At 41.9% G+C, this 26,780-nt stretch overlaps 1 protein-coding gene and 1 long non-coding RNA gene across 14 annotated transcripts in view; one reads left to right on the forward strand and one right to left on the reverse strand.

Annotated features, from left to right (window-relative positions):
* Positions 1-26,780, forward strand: part of LOC135324986 (uncharacterized) — a 152,654-nt gene that overhangs the window by 107,803 nt on the left and 18,071 nt on the right. The window contains exon 8 of one of the 13 annotated variants that reach the window (XR_010386216.1): positions 24,063-24,200. The exons of the other annotated variants lie outside the window; for them this stretch is intronic. This is a non-coding gene — a long non-coding RNA (uncharacterized LOC135324986). Of the gene's footprint in view, positions 1-24,062; positions 24,201-26,780 lie in introns of those variants that run through there. 13 annotated transcript variants of the gene reach the window in all.
* Positions 23,721-26,780, reverse strand: part of KCNN2 (potassium calcium-activated channel subfamily N member 2) — a 300,746-nt gene continuing 297,686 nt past the window's right edge. The window contains exons 16-17 of the mRNA XM_064502223.1: positions 26,285-26,354; positions 23,721-24,346 (exon numbers count right to left, since the gene is read on the reverse strand). Of these exons, the coding sequence (XP_064358293.1) occupies positions 24,059-24,346; positions 26,285-26,354 (358 nt within the window). The 3' untranslated portion in view covers positions 23,721-24,058. The remainder of the gene's footprint in view (positions 24,347-26,284; positions 26,355-26,780) is intronic.

Here is a 26,780-nt window from a genome sequence, read left to right on the forward strand (position 1 = left end):
CGGAGAGAATCCACCCGGCTGCCCTGCTTCCCGCCCCTGCCAAGCTGGCTGCTTGTTAATGCTGCGAAGGAAAGTGGGCCGGGGTGGGCAGGAGAGCAGCTGCTCAGAACATTTTGGGGAGGGCATTCCTGAGAGAAAGTGCAAAAGCAATTGGGAGTGGTAGCCCCGCGCTCCAGAGCTCCAGATAAGTTTGCGATGCTGGTATGTGACCCAGCTCTCCCTGGTTCAAAAGTTGTTCTGTTTTTGAGATACCGTGGGCAAGAGAGCAGTAGCAGAGCTGGGAGCCGAGGGTGACAGCAGAGCAGGGCCTCCCCGATGAGGGCGCAGGCCTGCAACCCCAAGTTGAGGAGAGCAGAGTGGGGCTGTGGACAGCTGAGGGACCTGCTCACCAGCCCCAGCACCAAGGTGGGCCCAAGGTCAGGCCAGGGAACCCCATCAGTGGGTTCAGGTCAGCAAGGTACGTGCTGAGAACAGCGTACCTGCAAGACAGCTCAGGCAAGGACCTGGGGAAGGGCCTGAGCTTAAATGCAGCTCCTGAGCCAAGGGAGGCTGAGGCACTCGACAAGGTCTCCCCAGCTCTTTGCCACTGTGTAGCTGTTCTCCCTACAGCCTGACCTGGGGCTGTGCCACAGCAGAGCTGACTTTCAGCACAGGCAGCTAAACCCTGAGGAGCAGGAGGAAGAGGCTGCAGCATCTCTGCTTCTCACTCAGAGTCCGCACAACCTCCGTGATTTTTGAAAGCTTTTTCTCATTTAATTTTGCAATTTCCACAGCTCCAGCCTCATGGTAATATGTTTCGTGGGTTCCCTGATACACTCATCTTTCCACCCATTGCACTACAGATTATGGAGGCAGAAAGCAAACTGCACATAGCAACTATATCAGGCATGCTAATAATGTTTGTTTGCCTCAGATACTCAAATGCCATTGAACAGAACAGGCATCTATTGTGAAATGACGTTCTCGTGACCCGGCCCTCCCAGCAAGGCATTGCAACCACAGGAAACCGTAGAAATAGAAAGCTCTTAGCCCTGTCTTGAGTGACTGCCTTGCCTTTCGTAGGGGGCTGTCAACTGAGCTCTGTGATTCCCTGTTCCCCTCCTGCTGATTCAGCTCTCAAATTGCAAAAAATGAAAGTGGCAGCAGTGTACTCCTCCTCCTCTGAATCCTTCCCTCCCAAGCTGCCTCCCGGCACTTTTTGTAGCCCAGCAAGGGGCAGGGAGGGACGTGGAGCAGCAGCAGCACTGGGGATAGAGGCTTTGTGGGGGCACACTGAAGATCTGTGGCAATTTTGAGCCTCGGAGGGAAACGGCTCCCTCAAAAGGCCAAGTCTGAACCCTGATGGATGCTGTGCTATCACGGTAACCGTGTTGCCACATCAGCTTGCGATGCCCACATGGTAGATAAGTGCGAAGTTGGGAGAACAGAGTGTAAAATGCTGTGAAGTGTTCAAATGGAAAGTGTTATAAATGGGGAAAATATCACTTACGTTATGGAGGCAAGGACTGTTTAGTGAAATTAGCTTGACAGTTTCCAAGATGAGCTCCTGTGTTTGACTTTTCTCTCTCCTCCTCTCCCCTCTTGACCTAATATAGTACCAAAATGACACTGGAGTAGAAAGGTCAGATTTTGACAGCGTATTACATTGGCAGCTCTATATTTGTGAGGGTGAAACTGGATATGATTTGCAGTGGTAACGTAAAAATTATTCCTCCTCTTTTCCTCTGTAAATGTGCTATCTAGTATTATTTGATGCTGAATTTCTTAGTCTTGGATGCTGTGACAAACCAAGGCAGGGCTATGCCAGACCTGTCCAAATGCCAACTTCCAATCCCCCTGCCCAGGAGTGGGCGCAGCCCTAACGTCAGTGAGCTGACCCTTGTCCTGCCTTCTACATTGTGGTAAATGACAGGGGATGGGACCGCAAAGCAGGGCTGCAGACAGTGAGAAAACCTCTGCTCTGAACAGCATTGCAGACTCAGTTCAGTTCCCCGGTCCTGGCATGTGGGTGAGAGGGCTGGGGAGCCCGGGATGTGTGCTGGGAGGGAGCGAAGCACCCTCACCACATTTTTTTGCTCCCTTGCGTGAGCAGCAAGGTGCTGGTTGTGTTCAGAGCTGGAAAAGGGTGGAGGAAGGACTAAGGTTAGAGCCCTGGAGCCTGTCGCTAAGTAGAGTTGCTGTGGTTTATTTAACCCCCCCGTTCATGCTACGCTGCTCTCAAGCTCTGAATTTGAGGTGGGCCCAAGACTGCCATTTGCTCTACCCACCCATAAGTAACCTCACTTATTGCAAATATTATAGAAGTTGTACGACCCTTGTGTACCCACATGCTTTGGGGTATCTGTGCAAAGACCTGTTCTTTGGGCTCTAAATGGGTTTATTGTGTGTGTTTTGTTTTTTTAACTGAACATGCATCTCCTCTTGTGCTATATCTGACAGCATGTACAGAACAGGGAAGCTATGGTAGATGAATTAGATACCATGCAGAAGGTGTCTCCTGCTCTCGGACAGCTGTTCCTGGAGTCTGGATGCATTGCATCTCTGCAGAGATCACATCATGGAGTTCTTGCCTACTTTCTTCTTTCCCCTTGGTTTAGATTTTGTACAAGTTTTTGTAAAGTGGATTATTTTCTGGTACTTAAAAGCCAGTCTTAGGGTCTACGAGCTAAAGGATCCTGTTTGTATTAATTTTGTATCTGGAAATTCTGTAAAGGGTTTATGTTGGGGATTTTAGAATAAATATGTAGTGGCGACATCCAGAAAAAAAGGCTGTGAACTTGTCAATGTTTACAGATTTCTGGGTTTCTGGATTTGCCCTTGTTAGGGAGAGGCAACATTTTAGGAGAGTCCTTCACTCTCCCCTCTGTAGTAGAGGAGAGAAATGAAATATAAGATGGTTTAGCTTGCATTGTAAGCAAATCCTTGATAGAGATACATTGTGTATTAATATATATGTATACAAGGTCAAATGTTGTCTCAGTGATAGTGAGATGGCTGCTTTAGTCACTTGCTAGTGAGAGGACCACTACTGGTTCCTGGAAATCTGGTCGGTCAGTCGTGGTATAAAATCAAAATAGATAAATGAGCTTTCTGATCCAGGGAGGTTTTAGAAATTCCTCCGACTCTGGTATCTAGAAAATTCTTTCCTGAGGTTAGAAAAAGCTCACTGTGTGGAGCACAATTTAGCAGCACTGAAGCTGAACTCCTTAGACACAGCTGCTCTTTGCAGGCTATTTTGTTTCAGTCTTCCCTCCGCTGTGGTTCGGGTTTCATGGTGATTGCGACAAGCCCTTACCAACAGCTGCTGCGGCTGAACAGAGAGGGCTCCTGCTCTCTGCCACTGCCGAGCTTTCCCTCGGAGCTACCGCCAGGATGTCTAATTTAAAAAAGCATGTGGTGTTTCATCATTATCTCATTTTCCGAATATGATTTTTGGGACCAATCTGAGTTAATTGATTTCCCTCTTATGACACTGGGATCGATGGTATTTATAGCAACCTAATTTAAGTTTTCACTTGCTCAAATGGATATGCTGTTCATATTAAGTTTAAAGATGTACTTGGATCTCACTGAGGGCTCAGTTTTCTGGGCTAGGAGGCTCCTGTAGATGGTATCTTGCCAGCTGCCGGAGGATAGCCTGGTGGTCACAGGGAGTTCAGGTTGTGAATGGGCAGCGGTGTTTCCTTTTTTGCCTTTCTTAATCAATTTGTTCATGTTAAACTACTCTGGGATTTTAGTCTATTGGCAGAAATGAATGTGTGCTGTAGGATTATGCATTTATGAAGTTAAAAAAAAAGTTTTAGGTGCTACAGTATTTTAATGATGGGTTTCTTCTCCAGGGGTTGCTGTGAGTAGCAGTGAAAGTTTTTGCACCCTGCAATGCACGTGAATCCCCCCACTTTCCCCAGAACCCCACCCCCCAGTACTGCAGTGTTATCTCTTTAGTCAGCTAAGCTTAATTGACATAGGCACTTATTTAAGATAACATGTTTGTGTTTTCATGTTTTTTTTTTTTTTTTTATTACACCAAACACTTACCAGTGGGTAAAATAAAAGCAAGCTAAAGTAATACTTGGCTAGTATGATCCTCTGTCACAGATTCCAGGCAGTTCAGAAGCTGGTCACAGTGTCATCATCTGCATTTGTTCCTGAGTGTCACCAACTCCCTCTGTCACACCCTGCCTTTTCAGCAGCTGGGTGCATTCCAGCTGCTCCTGTAGCTGTTTCAGAAAAATAAGTCCGGTTGATTTTTGATGCCCTCAGTCATAAAGAGAAGATTTTCACAGACACTCTTCCAGACTTATTAAAGAACTTTGGAATTGGGACAACAAAATAATTCCAGTTTGTTCAGTCCTGTGTTTACAGAGAAGAGACTTTTTTTTTGAGGGGGTAAATCATTGCGACTCGTTTGTGTTATCTGTCTTAAATGAGCAGTTGTGCTGTATTAGAATACAATATTTTGCTAAATTACTCACTTTTCTTGAGTGCCTCTGGCATTCGCAGAGGAGAGTGGAATGGAGCTGTTGGAGGTTTTGAGAGTGCAATAAGCCTAAGCCAGAGCCCTTAGCCGTAACTGCCTCTGCTCAGGCCCCAGGCTGTGCAGGGGCAAGATAAGACTGCGTAGGGCTTGGACCCTCTTTCCTTATTACTGCTTTGTACTATGGACAGGTGGACCCTGTGTGTGTTTCCTGCTCTAGCTGAATACTCTGAGTGTCTGTAAGGCTTACGTCTGCACAGGAGGGCTCTGCTATTTAGCAGTCCTGGAAAAAAAAGTTTTAATTTCTTCTAGAACATTGTCCGTGAAGGAACTTAATTCTGGTGTAGCTGAAAATGAATTAATATCTCAATGTATTCATGGCCAGAAGTATCGTCTAAACAAGTTTAGACTTAAAACAGCTTTCAGTAATAATTATTTCTTTTAAAACTGTGTTTTTAGCACCTCCTTAAGAAATGCATCATCTCTGACCTACACTTCATGAGGTACAGCTTCAGAAGTGCAGTGTCAAGAGGGAGTTGCTCTGTTTTTGCCTCCTCCTTCCCTCCCTCCCTCCCCTCTCACAAAGGTCATTTGCCTGAAAGCACTAGGCTACCAATTCCTTCCTTGTCTCATGTGGGAAGCACACAGGAAAAGAAAGAGCTTCATGTAAAGCCTTTGATCCACATCTACTCTGAAGCAGGCTCTTCAGGAACAAAAAAACACACTGCTTTTTGCAGTAAATGGGGTTTCCCTAAATGTAAAGGAAGCTCTTGCTTGAATATATAGAATTTGAAAGAAAACTAGCTGGGATACCATATTCTGTATTGGTATCAGATGCTAAAGAGCGTGGGCCAAGTATCCTTGGATTTATGTGACACTGGTTGAGGCTGCATTTGACATTGATGTATCAGGAGACCAGGGGCCACAAGAGAAACGAGCGGTTGTTCCCTGTAGTGCTCATCACCAGCAAGTCTGCACATTAGTTCTCAGTTGTAGTTGGGGTTACATCTTGTTCTCCAGCTGCCAAGGTAGTCTTTTGCATGAGACGAGGTAGAGGGCCGCTGTCTATGCGATTAAGTTTTATTTTGCAATATGATATTTAATATGAACTTCGTATTTGCTTTTTAGCATTAAGTTATTTCAAGAAAAATGTTTCTGCAGCAACCCCACTTGATTTGATTATACCTTCTTGGCTTTCAAACACATATTTGAGAGAGATTCCATTTCCCTGTCAGAGCATACTGTAATTAAAGCAACACTACTTATTTTCATGTCCAATTTCATCTTACTGCTAAGGCTTTATTTTTTCCTTTTTGTTTTCTGTTACTGTCCTGCCAGTCATTTACCTCCAGGAATCATAGGACTGACTGGAAGAACATCTGATCTTTGTTCTTTTTGCTACTAATTTGGTTAGCAGACAACAGAAACCTTCCATTCAAGAGAACTTGCAGGAGGAGGCTTGTTGTCTTTACCTGCGATAGTGCTAAGCAGCCCTTCCTCTTGCATTGTTGGTTGTCCTGGATTCATTCTGGGGAGGAATAAAAAATGCACTATCCTCCCTCCCCCTTCTCACTTTGTTTACTAAATCTCTATGGAAGTTTAAAAGATAAAAAACGGAACAAAAAAACCCAACTCCCCCACCTCTGAAAAACCAAAAAACCCTTCCTTGTGTTAGATAATGGGATCTCAATTAAAATTCAACCTATTTAAGAGACTAGTATCTTCTTATTATCTTATCTCTTTAAGTGACTTAGCATGTGCAACAGTGGAAGCAGAAGAATCAAATGCAAGCACTTGAGCTGAAGGGTACAGCCAAAGAGGTTATAGTTGGGGCTGATCAAATTAAACAATGCTGTTTTGTTTACATTGCAGGCTGTGGTTTCATTTATGCACAGAAGACATAAATAACTAGTTTTAACTTACAGGATTTTCAAAATGTAGGATGGTATGCTGCTGTTTAGGGATGCAAACTAGTATCCAAGCATTGTAACATGTGAAGCATCAGGAAATTTGATAGAAGCTAATGCATTCTCCAAGCTCAAAAAGCAAGTTGGTTATTTATGTACTGACATATGAATTCAGAAACTGTATGTGGACACTTCTAAGGTCAATATGAATAAATCAGTTTTTCTCCACAAACTTGCTCACATAGAAGTGTGTGACCATGTAATTCTATGTGAAGGCTAATAATAAGCCCTTCTAAAAGCATTAAAACTTTGATGTTTATTTACTGTGTTCAGGAAATCAAGGTGTACCTTGTACCCTACCAAACATTTGGTTTATTTATTGACGTCTCTTTACAGTTATTTTTCACATAATATCATCCTGTCAAAGATTTCTTTTTCTTCATGTCGCAAATAGAAGCTAGACAGATGTTCAGATTTAATGAACTGGGCCAGTTAGTAAAAACTCTTGAGGCAAAAGTGTCCTAGGAAGGAGACTTTATAGCTGATGTGCCAAAATGATATTTGCAAGATTTTTTTTTCTCCATCACTACTGCTTTAATTAAGCACTAATAGTGCTTGTTTTTCTGGAGAGGAATCTTGATCTGTGAGTTGGTTTACCCCCCGCCCTCCATGCATGTATGAATGCAATGAGCATCTACAAGCTTAGGAGTACTACACATGATTAGAGCCTGCTGTAGACCTCAGATATGCTTGCCAAGGAGATGTATGTAAAAAGTTGAGAATCAGTAGGAATACCTATAAGTCATTGCCAGTTTTGCATGTGCAGTAGGATACATCCTAATGATGAAGATGAGTTGATTTAGTTATAAGTGTTTAGGGGATCACTACTGTGGTGGTGGGCTTTTTTCTTCCCATGAAAGCACAAATTTGAGGCTGAGGAGAACTTCACAACTTATTTCCCCTTAATATCTCGCTTTCACATTTTAAGGTCTTTGGGAATGGGTTGAGGTGTCCTACCATAACGGTGAGCATAGGAACATTGAAAAATAGCGTTGATAGCTAACACTGCATTGCATCAAGGAGAAATAAAAACATCGGTAGTAAATGCGCACAGAAAGCAGAATGTAGATTTCTTTGTGTACAAATGAGTAAGCATAGGCATGCTTTAATATTTAGACAGTCAGATCGCTCTGGCCGGAAAAGTTGCACTATAAGCTGGAGAGTGTGTGAGATCTCTCTGACACTGTGGACTCCAACTCCAAAGGAACTGACAATACCTTCTGACCAGTTGTGTAGTGCATGCATGAAGAATGTTAGGACTCTATGGGAAAAATATTCTAGGATTTCGCTACTTTAAAATTTTTTGTTCATTTGTTTAATGGGGGTTGTTGTGCTGGTTCTGCAGAGAACGTTACATTTTCAGGTGTCTGATGCCCACCCTCAGACTCAGAAACCACTGGATTTTGAGATGGAAGAACTTTCCCTCAGTTTTGATTGCAGTGATCTTTTCCTTTCCCCTGCTCCTCTGCCTGCCTTCGAAAGGTGGCATGTGATAATGAAAATCGGGAGATAATGAAAGGGTTTCCCAGTTCTAACCTTGTTTATCTGGCAATACTGCCCTTAGTTAGCATGAATCCCCCTCCTTCCAGTTTCACCTGTTGCTAGAAGAGGTTTTGTTTTGGAATCCGTTGGATTCCCTGGGGGAGCCACAACTTTTTTGGCCTCTGACTGCCTTCCCCTGAGGGGAAGGCAACAGCAGCTGTGCAAGACTGTGAGGACTGAAGCTCTTCAGCAAGAGTTTTCAGAGCAAAGAAAGAAATTGCACAAATTGACGGGAATTAAGGGACGGAAGGAAAACGCTAAAAACTAGATGAGCAGCTAAATCTGTTTTAGAAATGCATTTCTAGCTTAATTCTTGAAAATGAGTTGTCTGTAGTTGTAGCCTATTATTTAGATTTTGTAATTTTAAATAGACAGCAGTCTTCAAAAGTTAATGGTATATGGTATCCTTCCAAGTTAATTGCCAGGTACAAAGACCAAGAAAGTTTCATTGGGTTTGTAGGCAGACCTCAAGACCTGAAGCAACATAAGATAAAAAGTAAAAGGGAAACTCCATCAGTAGCAGTGCAAAAATGCAAAGCCTGAGTAAAAGGGTTTAGATTTTTTGCACTATCACTTGCTAAGGTCAAAGAGTTTCCCTTAACTAGGGAAAGCCTTGACCAAGGCTTTGGTCAAGTGGAAGTTGGTCATTTCCTTATTTATCCTTTGTGACCTTGACTGCCAAAGCTAGGTGTCTACGATTTGCAGGCAATGCATCTGAAGAGTTAAATCCTTTAGAAATATGGTCCCTAATTCTGTATGCATAGCAGAGAGCTGCCAATAGCTGGCTGGTGGAAACGCTTTCCTGAGAGGCAGGTGGCCTAGTAGCTAGGCCTCCAGTCTAGACGTAGATCTCTCTGCTGTGGGTTTGTTTGGTGACCTTCGTGGATGAGTTCCCTCTGCTTTCAATCTTATACAGGCTTAGATGCTTTCAGAAGAGAGCTGGGACAATCCTGCTGTGAGCAATGACAGCCCAAACACAAGAGACCCGTGCTCGTTGTGAACTAGCACAAAACCTGTTTTTGCTGTATTGCCAATAAGGGTCATCTGAATACTGATAATATCACGACTTCAGCAAAGCAGATTTAACAGGGAATGAAGTCTGAGCAGGAGGGCTCTTGCCTTCTGATACAAACTCTTTGCAGTTGTCTGCTTTTGACTATGACTTTTTTCTAGTTGTGTTATGTACTGTCTAAATATACCTTAACATCACAGCTTATAGAGGAGAGGTACTTTGTTAAGAAATAAGGTCTTCCTCTTCCAACTTCTGTCATGTGTTGGCCCAGAGGGTGATTAGCAAGCGCTGAAAACTTTCAAGGGCAGAAACGCACAACAGTTGAGCACAAGCAATGCATACAGTGTGAAGTCCGAAGCCAAATGTCTTTCACTCTTTGGAAACCTGCTGGGAGATATTGTAGCCAGTTGCAAACCATCTGTGCAGCCACAGAAAACAAAATAAAGAAGGTGGCTTGTATCTGAAATGATGTGAGGATGGGTTGTATCTGATGATCACACCGATTCTTTTCTGGAGTCTGTTGCTTTTGCTGTGTTACTTTTTTATTTAGTCCTCCAATAGATGTCCAATAGCTTGAAGCAGAGTGAATGAGGTAACTGCAAAGATGAATGGATCTGTATAAACAGATGCAGTGATTTTGTGAACCTCAAAGAAAAGCCAAGGAAATTCTCTGCTGTTATCAAACTGAAGGAAGACAAATGAATAATGTATAAACACCTCCATAAGGTGAAAAAATTGTACCTTAAGAGGGAAAAGAAAACACTCTGAGCTGCTTTTACGGTAAAAAGGTGTGTTGTACAATTGAAAGGCTCTGAGCTTTTGAACAACAGCGTAACTGGCAGAGAAAGGTGCTAACTGTTGTTAATAATGAGGAAAATAATGCTGTGCATCTCTGTGCTGTGTGCTCCTATCTCCTCACTGACAAAATTCACCTATATTAGTGGCACTGCAGTTTTTTCCCCTCTGAGGGTGGAACTGATCTCGACAGCCCATTTGAGAGCTGAGTGGCCTGACTGACCTGTAGCTAGGAGCAAGCGAAATATAATGGCAACCTTGTAGGATGGGTTTTTCTCTGACGTTAGGAGTCCGTAGGGCCCTGCCTTTCTAACTTAGCCTGCTTGAAACGGAAGTAAATTCTGCTCTGCCTTGGGTCTGTCAGCCATACCGTGGCGGGGGGGGGGGGGGGGGGGGGCGTACGCTCTGTCGGGTGTAGCTGGCCAAGTGTGTTTTCAGGGAAATCAGTTTGTTCTTTGAGGTCAGGATGTTTCATGGAGACATGTTGTTCTCCTCATGACTTGGAAAAAGTGAGGGAGACTTCAGCTGAGATTAGAGTGCGGGGCTGAAATGTGTCCAAGGTAAGTAGGAACTACCACTGTTTGATTGTAGCAAAATGCTAGTCTTGTGTGTGCTGCAAAGCAAGACTTGAGCCAGGATCTCCAGGAATATCCCATTCCTGTGCATTTACCAGCATACACCCACTTGTGCTTTGCCATGAATACCTTTGAAAAGCTGCTTTTTTTTTCTTTTTTGGTCTTTGTTCCCATAAAGAACAAAATCAAATGTTAAAAGCTGATGTGATGCTGAATTATTTCCCCTCGCCCCCAAGAGCTGTGCAGCTGAATGCTCTTGCAGCTCCCTGGGACCTCAGCAGAAATGTGGCAGTGTCTCTGCACCATGGCCTGGCTCTGGGGATCCAGACAGCTTTTGCTTTTCCTTCATGCCTGTTTTTTGCTGGAAGATGCAATAGTAGCGGGCTTCCCTTCTTGCCCCCTGAGGAACAGACATGTGGCGGAAACTTTTCTTTGGAAGATGCTACAGGTCATGAAGACCCGAGTGTATGAACGAATCCGTGCCTGGATTAGTTTAGCCTCTCTAAGGTAGTGTAAAAGCATCACATTTACAGAGCAAGAGAGTGCCCAAGAATTAACTATTCTTTCTTTAAAAGTAATGAGAGAATGTACAGTTCCATAACCTCGCTTTGCAAAGAGCTGCAGTGGGCGCTTTGCACTGGAGTTTCGTATTGGCACCCCAAGGCTGGGGGTGGTGGTTTGCAGCGATTTTGAGGAGTACAGAAAAGCGGCTGGAAGAGGGCAGGTTGTTCAGATTGCCAGGAGCCCAGGCTTGGAAAGCCTTGCAGCAGCGAAGATAGTGGTCCAGGCTGGGTACTCCTGCAGCAGGGCATCTGCTGACTTCTGGGCACTGGCATGACCTCACTGCTGTTAGGTCTTATTTATACTTCTTGGAGATTAGCATCAGACAAAAAAATGCTTTGTCATGTAAAAATAGCTTACTTGTGCTACAGATCACACTTAAGTTCTGTAGGAATTCTTCACATTTATGAGGCAGAAACTACTTGTGCTGTTAACGGCAGCCGGGAAGATGGATATGTATGGTAAGGGAGGCGTGTTAATGTTATGGTGAGGGGACAGGTGCTTTAGAGAATTGAATCCTGCGTTAAAGTTTTGGGGTTTGGGATTTTTTTTGTTTGTTTGTGTGCTTGTTTTAAAGTATTAATTCTTGAATCATTTATTTAGAAAAGTATTTTATTTCTAAGTTTCCGTGCAATGTTCTCCATTGTTGTGGGTATTCTGATTCTTGGGGGTTTTCTGCTGTTTTTAACTTATTTTCTCTCCACAAGTGTGAGGGAATGGCTGCATGATCTTTGCTTATAACAGGGTAAGACTCCAAATCCAAAACACTTGCACAGGATGCCAGCTATTTTATGTGCTGGCATTGCTCTGCATGACCTGCCCGTTACGCTTGGGACTTACCCTAAAGCATTTTGGGGTTGTGCAAGAAGTGACGGGCTAGGAACAGAAACTGTCGTAACAGTTAGTTACCGGTGGGTGAAAATCCACCGGGAGGTCTGCTGGCTAGCAAGCGGGCAGAGGCGACTGCTGCCGTGCTCGGGTTACCCACCAGCCCACCTCGTGTGATACGGTGTCCAGCACGTGAAAATGAAGCCTTTTTAACTTCTGGAAACAGGAGGGTCCCTCTGAGGGAGGAGTAAAGGAGGTGCTCAGTCTTAGGGCACTGTCAGCAGTTGTGTTAACTCCAGTGCAGCTGCGAGTGGATGGTATTGCTCACTAAGAAGTGAACAGACTATTTCGCAGAAACTAGTAAATGTATTCAGTGTTGAAAGGTTTTAGCTCCAACAATGAAAGCTGCACTGGATTTCAGCATTTGACCTAGGGGTGAGGCATAGTATGTCCCCTTTCTGATCCCATTAAACCATTAAGGGCTTTAGCTAAAGCCCATTGGAATCTATTTAAAAGGCTACTATTAATTTAGACTGACTTTCCTTCACGGCCTTTGTTTCCAAAATACTTCCATGGCGATATTTTTGTTTGTTTGTTTTTAACCAGTGTCCTCGTTACTCTTTCTGTAATCCTGTCTCCCACCCCATTCCCTGTTATTGGTATTTATGAGATTTTTCTTCTGGCTGGGTATGCTTCTGCCTTCGTGGGTTACAGAATTACTAGGGACTGGCTGAAGTTAGGTTCCTGGCCACGACTGCAAGCTTTCCATAATCCAGTGATTTTTGAAATTCCTTGGCTGGGGGCAGGAGTGAGGTGCTGAGTAACGAAAAGAGGACTTCAGATCCGCTGATGGGCAAGTGGTATCCATGCTAGACTTCTGTGCGTTTGGCACCACTTAAAGAAAATACTAATTGGGCAAGTTGGAAGTATGGGAGTCTGAAAGTGTGTGGGCTGTCAACAGACAAGCAGGAGCACTTTTTGGTGTATGGCTTGAAAGGAGCATCCCTGCTTAAAAAAAAAAAATTAAAAAAAAATTAAAAAACCCTCAGCATGAAATTCTTTCTTCAAACCACAGCACTAATCTCTTGCCAGTAATTCAAGGAATATTCAAATCATGCAAATCTGAAAGAAGGAAGGGCGAAATATAACACGTCAACTCTTCCCACATACTTTGTATACAGTCTAGTACAGTCACAAACGGTGAAGCTGCATAAATATTTCAGCAGCAAATTCTCATGTGCTTTTTCTAAGTGACTGGTTAATGCCCAAATGGTTGCATGTTACAAATCACCTCTGAAGTGGCTGCATCTCTTGTGAGATAAAGCACTTACAGCATTTCACATATCATTAACTTCCTGCAATGTTTTAAGTGAAAAGTAAACTGCAGAGACAACAATGATTTAGCTTTTCCCGTTCATTTACTGTATAGCCAAGTACTTTCGTGGCACTTTGCTTGAGTGTGTACTACAAAAATTCCTGTATTATGCCCACAGTGCACTGGGAGTTTAGAGAGATGTTAACCCCACTCGAATTGAGGGGGAACTGAGATTTTTAATATAACTTTTATGATAATTTAGAGCTGGGGTCCCAAAAGAGTTTAAGTGCCACTGTGCTTGGATTTTTGTCATACCTCTTCCAAAGATCAAGCTGCTTAGTGCAATCCTCAGACGTGGTTTAGGTACCCAAAGCCTCTCCTTGAATAACAGGGAGAAATAACTCCTCAAACGAAGATTTCTTTGTAGTGGGTCAGCGTGTTTTGGGGGGAGGTAGGAAGAGAGTTTAGAAGAAAAATGACTAAATGCACAAAGTTGAGTAACATGGTGTGGGAAAAGGACTTAGGCCCTAAGCAGGGAGTACTTCTGTCTGTCTGGGCTCATCACCCCACTCCATCTGTTGGAGTTAAGCTCTCTCCTGTTACATTTGATGTCTCTTAAGTCACAGCTGAAGAAAAATAATCCTTGTCTTCTAGTTCATCACTTAATAGGACAATAGAGACTCAAAATCTTTAGTGAGAAACAAGCATTAAAATGGTAGTTTATGCTCTTGAACTCTGACCATTTCGTTGTTATAACTATTCTGTATATTTTCATGTTGAAGCAATTTTAGCCTTGATCAGACTAAGCGTTCCTATAACCGTCGCCCAGATTGCATTCAGTCTGTTACCAGCTTGCTAGTTTTGCCTGTGTGACAGCAATAGTGAAGTAAGAAACAACTTTATGTAATGTTGTCATCTTGTTTGCTTTTTGCAATATATTAAACGCAACATCCAGTAAAAATATAAACACATCTTTTAACAGTAGTAAGCTCAGCACTTCGTAGCAGAATTCTAAGCAGTCCTCTCTGTGAGCTTTTAGGCTCATAATTTTGTTTTCCTAAAGCAATAAAAATACACAATAAGGCACATTCCCCTTGATTCATTTACTTACTGTGAGAGTCTCATGGATTTCTGTTACATATAAAAGGGCGCTGCCTGATGCAAATGTTCAGACTGTCTCTGACTCCATAGAAGTGGAAGAAGCAAAGCACCAAGTCACCGGTGCTCCCCCCATCCAGTAAGGCAAGAGAGAGGCTGTCAGGAAACGTGCACTCGACACGTCTTATTACCTGTGGGGCCTGAGCACAGCCTTCCTGCTGTCTAGGGGAGAGCATGCTGTGACAGGGAGAACGGCGCTGACTGATGTGCCGTCGTTACGGCATGCGCCTGGAAAGGAGCAGGAGAAGAAACGTGCATGCTGGTGCTTTCTCTTATATATATCTTTATATTCTGGTCATCTGAGCACATACAGAAAATGACACAGCTGAACCAAATCTTCTTCCAGAAATGAAAAATTTTCCTGTCCTATGAGTGTCTTTGCTAGCAAGCTTTTGGGTTATTTCAGCTGCTTTTCCTCAAAAAAAAAGAGGAATTTTCTGTTTTGGCAGATGCACTGATCTCCAAGTATGTTCACAGGTTTGGCTTACGTACATTCACCGCTGAGGGAATAGAAATCAAATCTTGGGGAACAGAGTGATATTTCCTACAGATTAATTTGGATAGATAAATTGTCCTCTGTGACTCCTCTTTCATGGGAGACTTATGTACTAGCAATGGTACAGGCTACCAGGATGTGCAATTAAAATATGAATTTACTTGCCATCAACATACTCTGACAGTCATCTTGCAAGTTACTTGAAGCAGTAGTATGTGTGCAGCTTCTGGGTAACTTCTGTCTCTGTTTAAATGAATTAGTGAGCAGTGGAAGATTGCTGCTTGACTGACTCTTCACGAGGTGAATATTGCCACATCCCTTTCTGGGCTCCTTTGTGCAGTTGCCTTGTACCTAAATTTATCATCAGCCCACTTTTCCCTTCCCCACATGCTTCTGACATGGCAGTCACTGTATCCCTTTTGTGACCAGAAAATGTTGGTATTTAATTCTATGATTCTGTGAAATAATTGAGATACCTTGCACAAGCAATGCATCTTCTTTTGGCAGGAAAAGAATAAAGGTCAGGCATCAGATAGCTTTCCTTAATCTTTGAGCTGAGTTTTATTATTTGTTCCACAGAGCCAGGCTGTGGAGCACACACAGACTGGGATAGCCCTGGGTAGCGTTTTGACTTGGAGCTGAGTTTTGGGTTCTCCCCCTTGCTGTTCCCTCCCTGCTCTGGGATGGAAACAGAGAGAGAAATAAGCATCTGCAATGGTCAAAACTCTTAGAAGCAAAGATCATCCTCGCTCGGCTTCTGCATCACGCGCTCAGGCTGAGCCAGAACTGTTCAAATAACTCTCAGACAACTCGAGCAGCAGTGCGAGGTGTGCTACTCTTGAGCTTCTTGCAGCGCCAACCGTGAGTGTCAAGGCAGAGGGAACTTCGTAACCTGAATTGTGCATTCAAATGCCACCAGCTCGTATCTGGCCACTTTGTAGACAAATAACTGTTGTTTTCTTCACTACCCTAGAAGGTTGCAAAAGGCCTCTGCATCTGACAATGTCTTTCTTTGAGCCACTGAGCAAGGATCAAAGTGGGGAGGGTGAAGACAACTTGCAGGGGGAGAGAGACTTTACCAATCTGCTTGTCATTTAGAAAAAGCTTAATGTATAAATGTCATGGAAACAAGCTGTTCCCTCTGAATAAAACCAATACTGTGCTTCATACTTCTTCCTTCTTAATCTTTTTAATGCAAAGGAAAAAGAAGGCAAATGTTAAACAGTTAAAAGCAAATATTTTCTATGGTAGCAGTCTAGCTGTCTGTAGTTGAATGTCTAGTCATCTTTGAATATTATATGCTACAGCTGGAGATCCTTGAGCAGGAAGCTGGCTACCCTGACAGGTGAAGTGGATGTTCAGACTGAGGAAATCTAGGCTGAGACCAGAGACTCTTGTGCTGCCACCAGATACCAGACCACATCAGCATTGCTTGTAGAGGTGGTCCATCTCTTCTTTGAGGCAGAGCTAGGCATGGCCTTCAAAGGACATTTCAGACCTATCCATTGACCATTAATAGACAGGCTCCAAGCTGTGACAGTTGGCGATCTAACTCTGTCTCTGCCCTATTTCTACCTCTCTGAAATTTGTTGCAAAACTTATTTGGAAAGCCTACCCACTACTTGCCCATCTCTCCTCTGTTTCCATTCTGCCGAGAAGGATATCTGCAGTTCTGAAAGTGCACTTATTTCATGCTGCTGTATTACAGCAATTGCTTCAAACCAAAAATAAATATAGCAGAATCACTAAATAAATTTTATAGGCTGGAGAAAACAGGGTAGCATGGCAGGAAATATAACCCTGAATCTTGTAGCACTGGAAAAGCAGTCTATTTCTTACATACAATTTTTAAGTTTCTTTTCATGCACTTGATAACTGAAGTAAGTAAAGTATGGCCTAATTTCCTACCAGCGCACTTCTGATACCTGAGCAGCTTCCTCTGTGTGTAGATTGTAACTAAAATGGCTAAAAGAACAGAAACCGGTCCGCTACTCCTGTGTTATCTTCCAAGGTAGCTTGGGATTCATGGGGAAGCTGCTTCTCTATGGAGCTAATTTGGGATGTGCTAAGCACCCAGAAGGTGTTAAGTACCTGCTGAGTAGGTGGCTTCAACGGGCAGAGACATTTCTCGGTCCTTCTGTGGAAATGAACCCACAGTGGTGCTGACTGAACTACCGAAATTGGGTACACTGCTGACGGGATCCCGAGCCCAGCAGCAGGAAGTGCTTTAAAAACCTGTTGAAACCACTGATAACACAGTAAGTTTGAGTCACAGTTATTAGTCAAATGTATTGAAAGCTTTGTCTCAAAGGAAGCTAATGAAGCTGGATAGCTTGTTGGCACGTTTCCACCCAGGGACCGTACTCTGAACTCATGTGCTGGGGAGTGAATCCCTCAGCCTCTTATCTCACCGCTGTGTAGCACAAGTCAGTCTGAGCTCCAGCGAGCAAAGATATCAATAAGCGGTAAGGAGCATCAGACAAAAATCAATGTCTGTCTTGACACTAGCCTTAAACATTTTTGTTTTGTTTCTCTTGAGCCAGATAACGACTGCCGACAGAGTGGTGTTGGTTTTGATCTTAGAAGCGGGTGGTTGTCTTGAGGAGGTGCTGCAGAGCAGCACAGCTTTGCCCCGTGTGAGCAGGGAAGCAGTAGATGCTGTGTTTTCCTTGCAGCAGCAGCACAGACCTGTCAAAATGAGCGTTGTCTTAGCGTGCTTGAGATGTGATAGGAAAAACATTTTCTTTCTGGGCTGTATCATTTGAGAAACATAGTGATATCTTTGGGTGGGAGAATGGACGGAGTCGTCATAATTCCCTGGTTACGAGCACGGCCACGTGGTCGAGGCGATGTTCAGGGGTCCGTGCCCCCTCTCGGGAGGCATCTCACCATCTGCTGCCTCCCGCTAGGTGAGCGGGTGTCTGGGGCCCTCTGGTCTTTCAGATCAGGCTGGCCCGGGGATGACAGCGCGATAACCGTGGATCCCGGGGCTGAGAAGTTGAAGGAAAACACTGCAAAGGGCTGAGGGTGGGCGAGAGCAAGGGAGGAAGCGGAGGCGCCATGCGCTGTTGAAAGACTTCTTAGCTTAAGCCTACGTGTTTGTAGTGTAATGGGGTTCTCTCTTCACCGTGGCACGCGCTGCTTGAGAACGTATTCTACCATACCCCGTCACATCTTCGTGCATATGTTGGCAATGCCTCTTTCAGTGCCTTTAAAATGGTGTCTTCTGCTAAGTGATGTTTATGAAATTCAAGTTTGGGGGCTTTGATCGTTACTGTAACACTACCCTTTATGCCACAAATGTTTGAAAGTGCAGGGTAAATTTAGGGGTGATTCTTAAGACAGATTTCTTGTTGTCATAGATGCGTGTGAAGCTCGTCTGCCAGCTAGGTTTATCTCTGTGGACCTTTCTAACTTCTGTAGAAATTTGTATTCTGTTTGTTTGGGATGGCAGAGCACTGCCACGCTTTGTTTTGGCCAGGCTGACTTTTGCTGCTCAGCACCTTGTAAAGTTTTTCTTAAAGGGCAATTCTGAGTGTCCAAAACTGCTCCTGAGGTAGTTTTTTATTTTTGTTTTGTTCGTAACTTCATTTCTTCCAGTTTTTCTGGAGGCTAGCTGCCTGGCAGGATTGGCTTTTCAGACACTAATTTATCACAGGCTCTTTCATATTTTCTTCTGCTTTCTATTATGGAGTTTTGGAGTTCTTTTTTGGGGGGGCAGGGAACTTGTTTCATTTTGTGTGGTGAGCAGCCCTCACATTTCTGATTGTTTGACAGCTTTCGCTGCATGAGGCGGTGGATGCTATTAAACACAAACAGTGCATCCCTATTGCTTCTTGTTAGGAAAAATAATTGCATTGTCTCTTCCTTCACGTTGATACCCGTGACTTTCAGACCCAAAGTGAAGCTTCACTTAAATCTCTTGTAAGCTCTGAAGCCTGTAACTGGCCAGTGCACCTATCCTAGCATTTTCTCTAACTTCTTTATTGTTCCTTGTACCCTGTGACTGAAGATCCGTCTGGACTGGAGGTGCTTTTCTGCTTAGAGACCGGTTTCGTTGTAATGTAACAGAACATGCAGCCACTCTTTAAGCTCATCTTAGAATATTTGGAAGTGCGGGTTTGGAAGACAAAGTGAGGTCAGAATAAGCATCATTTTAAAGTAGAACCTCTGACTCGACATAAAGGCTTGTTTTCTTCGTGTATAATTGAAAACAATCTAGATTCTCCTAAGTATTTAAAGATGCTAATGAGCTTAAGTGAATCTCAATGCAAGGGAAGTCAACATGAAGCATTTTATGCTTCACCTCTACATCCAGTTTGGTTACTTGCCATGTTAGACGGCAACAGGTTCATATTTATGGCTTACAGTTTTACTAGAACTGCACCTGTATTGCATCTCCTCCATTACGTGGAAAGGCTTGAAGTTTTCCGCAGGAGAAACTTCTTCATGTGAAAGCCTGAAAATTATTGACTCAGTGGAACCTGAACTGTATCACTGTGATAAAGTCTAATACAGGGCAACATGCTCATGCTAATTCTGGCAGCTGACTCCATTTTAGCTTTCTTAGAGCATATCTACACACCCTGGCCAGACTATACTGCACCTGCTCCATCCATATGCTGAACTGCCTGGCTGCAAGCAAATTCTTGGCTGAAAGTCAAGTGTCTGCACTAGGCTCGGTGCTGTGCTAAGCCTCCTGTCCTGAGGACAGTTACATAAAATAACAGAACTCTCCTCTCCTGATAATCTCGCACATTTGCCCATTCCTGAGAGATGGGGCTTGTTCGCTCAGCGCTGTTAACTCACTATCATGTCTCTGGACCAGCGTTGATGTGCAGATGATATGTTGCTCAGGCAGGTCGGAGGCATGCTGGTGCGCAGCTGACCGCAAAGACATTTCCTAAACATCTCTTTCTTTAATCTCCAATGTATAGAATCAGCTTCATAAACCTTGACTGACAAATTTAGAATAATTTTATTATTAAGTAAAGTACAACATACATAAATGATTGGCTCTGAACGTGGATAAGCTCCACCTCAGGACTGTACTAATATGGCAGTGCTCTTCTTGGGCCACAGCTGGCTCGTATTGAGGTAGCCAGGAGTGCTGGTGGGGGAGATTTGTGACTGTTTCTACCTGCACATGCAGATATACTGCTAGGGATTAGGTTCCTAAAAGTTAGACATCATTGCAGTGTTAGCTCTTTCCTTTTCCTTTTCCTTTTCCTCTTTGGCTGTTCCTCACTGCTTAATTATTCTGAGACAGGTGGAGAAGAAGAGCCATAGGAAATGTTGATTTTTTTCTTTTCTCCCTCTCGAAAAAGAAAAAATATGTGCAACAAGATTTTCGATAAATGGAAGAACAGACTTATTAGAAAATCTTTTCTCTGAAGACAGAATTTGCTGAAATTTTTTTGTAATTCTTCACTAGGGGAAAATAGCTATGGGACAATTTCCATCTGGAGAACATGGGTAATAGGTTCTATTCTGGATATTAGGCACTCATATTTAAACCATTTATTATTCTTTTATATTTAAATATGCTTTTAGTGTCCTGTGCGTCACTTTGAATGCCCATGTTTGAGCTAACACGGGAGGAGTTGTGAAAACTGAACAGCAGTAAAACAATATGCCTGTTGCCTCTCTTTGACCTCTAATGATGACAGTGGTTCAGAGCATGCAGTGTAGGGGCCCAAGGTTTTTAAATCATGAGAAAAGATATGGGCTTCCAGAAGGCATTCAGAGCTCCTAAGCTGGATGCTTAACTTGTAGGTAGTGAAGTTTCTTCCACATCAGAGCCAATGCTATGGAGTTGTGGGAGGTAAAGAAAAATCTGAGTTGCACAGGTCTATCTGGGAACATCTGCAAGCTTATGAGAGATACTGATTTGCAGAATTCAGATTTCCAGAGCATTTTGCAAGTATATTATGCTGTGAACATATTATTCTGATCCTGCAAAGAGTGAAATATAACATACACTATTTAAATCAATATACTTAGCCGTAAACATGGGAAATATGCCTGTTTGTGATCATCTTTACCAGCAAGGTATCTTTGGTGAGAGTCATTAAAAATGCAGGGATTAGCAATAAGACTCTGAAGTAACTGGTAAGTGGAATCAGTATGTGGAATACAGTGAAACGAAGAGATTCAGCAGCAAATGAAAGCTGAATTTTCCAATCCATGAGACTAAAAGAAAGTATGCATGAGGCTTGTTGACTTGTAATACAGTAAATGTGTCGTGTGCTTCCTGTGAGAGATTGCTTGTTATTTGTAAACAATCAATCAAAGAAAAATCTAAATGTAACTACAGAAGCAGTTTCAGAGATCTGCCATAGTGTTACTTTCTTATTTTGGTGAGTTGATATGGTGAACACTGTGAAGGAGCTTATGTTTCAGAAATGAATTTTTAGAAGTTAGTAATGGCATTTGTGGTACAAGATTCAAACAAGGAAAAATGAAAAGGAATTTTGTATTAGGAGTAAGAAAGTTAAAGCCATAGTACTTTGTGCTCTCCTGAATGTAAGGCTATATCTGTATTTTCTTGGATGAGATTCACGTGTAGTGCTTTTCTAAGCCAGATACTAGAAGGAAAGAATTATCAGTGTCAAAAATTCAGATAAACTCTGTAGTAAGCTATAGAGTAGATCAAGAAATTGAACCAGCTTATTCCATGGTGTCGTCATTTGTAGGAATAGAAAAGAATTTGGCAGACTATTACGAAATCCTATTGATGTGATTAGTCCCATTACATCTAACAGGACTGCTTGCAAGAATTTAGTAGGTTCAGGCTCTTGAGTCCTACTGTGTAACAGAGGTTGGAGAGGTTAAGGTGACAGTTACGCTTTCACAGCAGGATAAGCCAGCTCAACACTTGTAGCCAGATCTTGACTCAACCTTAACTCTGAGGGACTGGCAAGAATTTTCAGTATGGAAGTACAGTTCTTTAAAGACAGAGCTGTACAATCTAGAGGGGGAAAAGGGAAAATGAAAAGGGTCTTACAAATATAAAATGTTGTAAGCAAGAAAAGAACTAGCTGAAGCTGTTAAGAGGAAAAAAAGCAATGATTTAAGCTACAGAAAGAGTATTTCGCATTCAATGTCAGCAAAAACATTTTAAACTCTACATGAAAAAATGGGAGAATGCCTAAATGAAAATCTTCAAGAAAAAGATCCTGATGCCTAACTATTCAGTCCCAGTATTACTAATCAATAAATACTTCTAATCCTGCCACCTGTGTAAAGCAGATGGCTTCATGGCCTTCCAGAATCGCATCTAGTTTAGGATTTACTGTGACTGAGCTGGCACAGTGGTAGCACTATATAATATCATCCATCTTTTGCCTTTGGTAACTCAAAGGAGATGAACTTCTGAAAAAAACAAAGCAGAATTGTAAATACAGTGCATAGTGCTTATTATTTCCAGTCACAAAATACCACAGTCTGTGAAGAAGCAGTGCTCAAGGCATGCAACTGTGCTGCTCATTTGGGGGGCGGGGGGGGGGAAGTACTGTAAAGCATCATCTTTCCAAAGGATGAAAAGGCATTGGAGAATCTCTTGAGCTTTTTATAACCAAACAGTGCCTCTGGACGTAACTCATATTCATCAATTATATATTTTGCACTAAAAAGGCAAGCCCCCCCCCCCCCTTTTTTTTTTTTTAAATAACTAGGCCTAAAGTGTGTGCTGGTTTTCAGTTTATGAAAGGTCATGCTTTTGGTGTGGGGAATATTGGGTGTTGAGAATAGCTCCTCTGTTGTGCCCGACTTTGTGCGTTACTGTCCTCCCTGGCTGTCATGACTGACCAGAAGGCGTCATCGTTCCATAAAGCAACCCTCATTTCCTTCACCACGCATGTTAGTTACAGCTAGACAGGCTTAGTATTCCCAGGAAACAGTTACCCCTGCTTACTGGTCACACTTAGCTATAGTTGTAACCCTTGTCTGTAAATTAATGGGGGCTAATGTAATTTGCTACTTATAAAAGAACAAATATTATAAAATATTTTATAAAGTAAAATAATTTCCTATTTAGAAATTATGAGTGCAAGTTGTATGTACTGTGCATTTACACTTACCTAGAGTTGTTGCTCTGGAATAGAAACCAAGAGAAAAGTCAGCTGGAACTGTTTCACAGATGTGTACCATACGCTTTCTAAGGACAGTAGGAGACTTTATTATTTTTGCATGAAAGTAAAGTTTCACAGACACCCCGCTGGTGTAACCCAGTCTGTGCCAGGTTTGTTTTGAACACTTTTGAAAATATTGTTAAAAGCATCTTACGAAGCTTGGTCGCATAGCAATCTGGGGATTGCCTGCGTGGGATGTATGCAGAACCCTGTGTTGCCGTAATGCAGCCATGTGTACCGTACTCTGTCTTCAGTCACTCCAGAAACTTCCAACACAAACACAGGAGTGAAAAAAGGACCAACCTAAGACTTTCAAAGCCCAAATAGTTTTAATGGGAGACTATCAGCTTAAAAGTCATACTACTTTCTGGATATACTCACCTGGTACAATTATGAGACTCTAATAACCGAATAAATTAATGGGAGTTCATCCATGCTTTTTGCACACAGTTTAAAAAGTCTTTGCCATGGGCATTGCATAAATAATTTTTGTGTGTGTGTGTACAGATGCGTTATTAAACAGAAATGCTAAACAGAAATGCTAAACAAAAGCCATAAGAAGATTTTTAAAAACTCATGGCATACTTCATAACTGATTTTCTAGGATAAATTACATTTTTAACTAATCACTTCAGTAACTGAAGCCGTCAGTGACCTTTTAAAATGCCTATACATACACAGCACGCTGTTAGAGGAACATCATTGATTTTTTTCCCCCTCCATGGCAGGCAAAGTTTAAAGAATGAGTTTTCATACTGAGGGATAATTAAACTTGAATTTTGTTTCTTAAAGGTTTAGTATTAGGGCTTTGATCACGATTTTTTTTTTTAACTGTTAAAGTCCAAGCAACCAAGCAAGTAAATGCAGAAATTAACCTTTTTATTATATTATATACTGTAGTAGTAAAGTTTGTTTGAAGTGCATGAATAAAAAGTTAGTGAAATTACAGGAGGAACAATCTAATATAGCAATAATAGGTGCATTCACTGTGCATCTGAGAGGAGGAAGAGGGGAAAAAAAAGGAAAAAAAAAAAAAAGTTTTCACTCATTTTGGCCTAAAACATTGTGTTCAGGTTTCCAGGATTCTGACATCAGAACCCAGATAACGCTGATTAGAACCATAGGGCTTTACAATAAAAGCTAAAATATTGACCATATGATGGCAAAAAAGTCTTTATTTTGTGGTTAACTTATTGTCTTCTAGCTACTCTCTGATGAAGTTGGTGGTGCTGTGGAGGAGGATCTCCTTCTTCTTGACAAAGACCGTGATCGCTCAGCACTGTAGGCGACATGCTTATCATAATTTTGTATCTGAGCCTCGAGGAAATCCCTCTGTTGCTGGCTGATTGTCTGGCTAATCAGTCCCGGGAGAGCTTGAATGCTACCAATTAAAGTTTCCAGTTTAGTTTCCAGAGTAACAATTCTCTTCTCAAAATCTTCACTTCTTTCATTTAAGTCAGAAATCATGTCGTACATGATATTTTGAGTCTGAAAGTAGAAGGATGTAAGCAAAGGTTTAGAGAGATCTTACAAACATTGCAACATACAGCGCAGCTTTACAAAGCTCCTAAATGGTGTTGCACTTTGCAAAAGAGGATATGAACATTAGAGCAAGATCTAGTCTTATGAAATAATTTTACCTGTAGATTCACAACAGAACTTTCTATTGGTGCTAAATTTTTTGAATGTAACACTGAAGTTTTCAGTAGCATTTTAAATGTCAAGCTCTTAATGAATTACATAAACTCTTTTAGAAGTTCAGGTGTTTAGAAATGCACCATCGTCAGACTTGTGAACAGAATTAATTGTATAAGTGAGTCATGAGGAGACCAAAAATTGCAGAGCACAGTGATACACTCTTGACTCTCTTGTACTTCCTCTAATTTGTTTAAACAACTTGATCCTTTTAAGCAGAACAGTTTTGCTTGTTTTCTTCTTAAGGTGAGCAGGTTTCCTTGAGCTGGTTGTAAATAAGAGTAGTAGGGTGGACTCTTTTTGAAATGTAGAGCATGGAGTAAAGCCTCAGGCGTACACTTCTCTGCTTCTACCTTCCCCCATCTGTCTGTCCTCTGCAAACAGTGTTTGTTAATGGAAAGTATGCAGGTAGAATTTAAAATGTCATAATGATCAGTACCAAAGTCATCTAAGGTGTATTATTTCATAGAGTCTGTCACTTTTTATTCTTTCATTTGTTTGTTTTTCTTGCAATTGATGCGCAGAAGTGGTTAAAAATAATGACTGAATTTCTTCTTCTTGTAGTCTAAGACTTCAGATTAGACTTAAACTAAAGTTAAAATAATTGGATGTAATTCAGTAGACACACAGGCTGAAGTTTATAATCCGTTATACAGGGATGAAAAATTAATTGAATGACTGACTACCTGAAGTACAAAGCACTGAAGTATTAGATGAGTGTCTATAATCCATTTTCCCTGCCCCCTGTTTCAAGATGCTAGCATAATCCTTGAAAGCAAATTAGTCTACATGAAATAGTATCTGAAAAGTCCCTATCCGTTGCCAGAAACAGTAGAGTGAAATGTATTTTCAGCAACTGAAACTAAGGCAGGTGGTTCTCTACAGCAAAAGGGGAACAAACACTGCCGTGTCTAATCTTTGCCTTGATGATGCATTTTAAATTGAGATGGAGTTTGAGTTGCCTGAAGATACGTGTATGAGGAACCATTAGGAAAAGTATACAAATGCTTCCAATACAGCCTCACGTGAAGTCCATACAAAGTAACTGTAACATATTAGTAGTCTAATGTGAAACCCGAAATGCACCCTGCTGCCTGTGTCTCATTATTATTTTATATTTAAAAAACAACAGGCAAGTAGTTTGTGCTTGAATAGCCTCTTTTATCTCAAATGGCTTTCAAAAAATTAAGAAAGCCTTATAATAGATCAGCAAAGTGTCCAGTTATTATTCATTATAAAAACCTGGAATGAATAGAGACTTAGTCATTTAAAGTCCAAAATCACTGCTTCACAAAAGAGCTAGAGTGGAAACACAGACCCCCTGATTTCAGTCTGTGTGAGCACCTGGAAACTGTGGTCCCTCATAGTGCAGTTGCTCTAAGTGGAAAGGAGAATCCTTTATGATACGACTCTACACAAATGATGCCCTGTCACAGTTCAGGCTACACATTTACCATGATCACTGCAGTCGGTTCAGCAGCTCTTAGGATCAGCCCCTCGGTTATGAAATATTTTTTCAAAAAAAAAAAAAAAAAGTTCATTCAAACCTTGACTGGTGCTGTAAATGCAAAGTTTCCTGTAATAACTATTAACCCAGAATAGATATTTTCTTTTTCTACAAATAACAAAGTTAACAGTATCTGCATGTGTAATGCATAACATTTTCACATACACACTCTTCATTTCGAAAGGATGAATGTTAATGCAAAACAACAATAATTGCCTACTAACCTTTGCCAGGTCCACCAAAGTGTTGGCTTGATCGTTCAGTTTCCTTTGTTCCATTTTTACACTTCTTAATCTAAAAAGTGGAATTTTAAGTCAGATTGTGTGGGTGGCTCTGTAGTCATCTGAGGTTTTCTAAAAAGCATGCATAAAACTTACAAGAACAAATAACTGCATGGACAATGCCTCGAGTACTTTGTGTAAAGTCAGAACTGGTCATGTGTCTGGTACAATGAGAAGCATGCTTCTTCGACACCGCAAAAAAGAAAGAGCAAGGAAATGTGATGTCCTTGAGACTACTGTTTGCCATGGTTGAAGTTGAATTCAAAAAGGGAGATAACAGTTTATCCAGGCTACATGAAAGAAAGCCAAAACATTCCTCAAAGCCTCAGTATCGTGACAAGTAGATATAGGAAGAAACATGAAACGAACGATTTTTGTCATTAATGTTGTAGCAATTGAGAATCTTCCCATGCCTACATGACTAGATACAGGTATTAGC

This window comes from Dromaius novaehollandiae, chromosome Z (genome assembly GCF_036370855.1).
Source record: "Dromaius novaehollandiae isolate bDroNov1 chromosome Z, bDroNov1.hap1, whole genome shotgun sequence".
Classification (NCBI taxonomy): Eukaryota; Metazoa; Chordata; class Aves; order Casuariiformes; family Dromaiidae; genus Dromaius; species Dromaius novaehollandiae.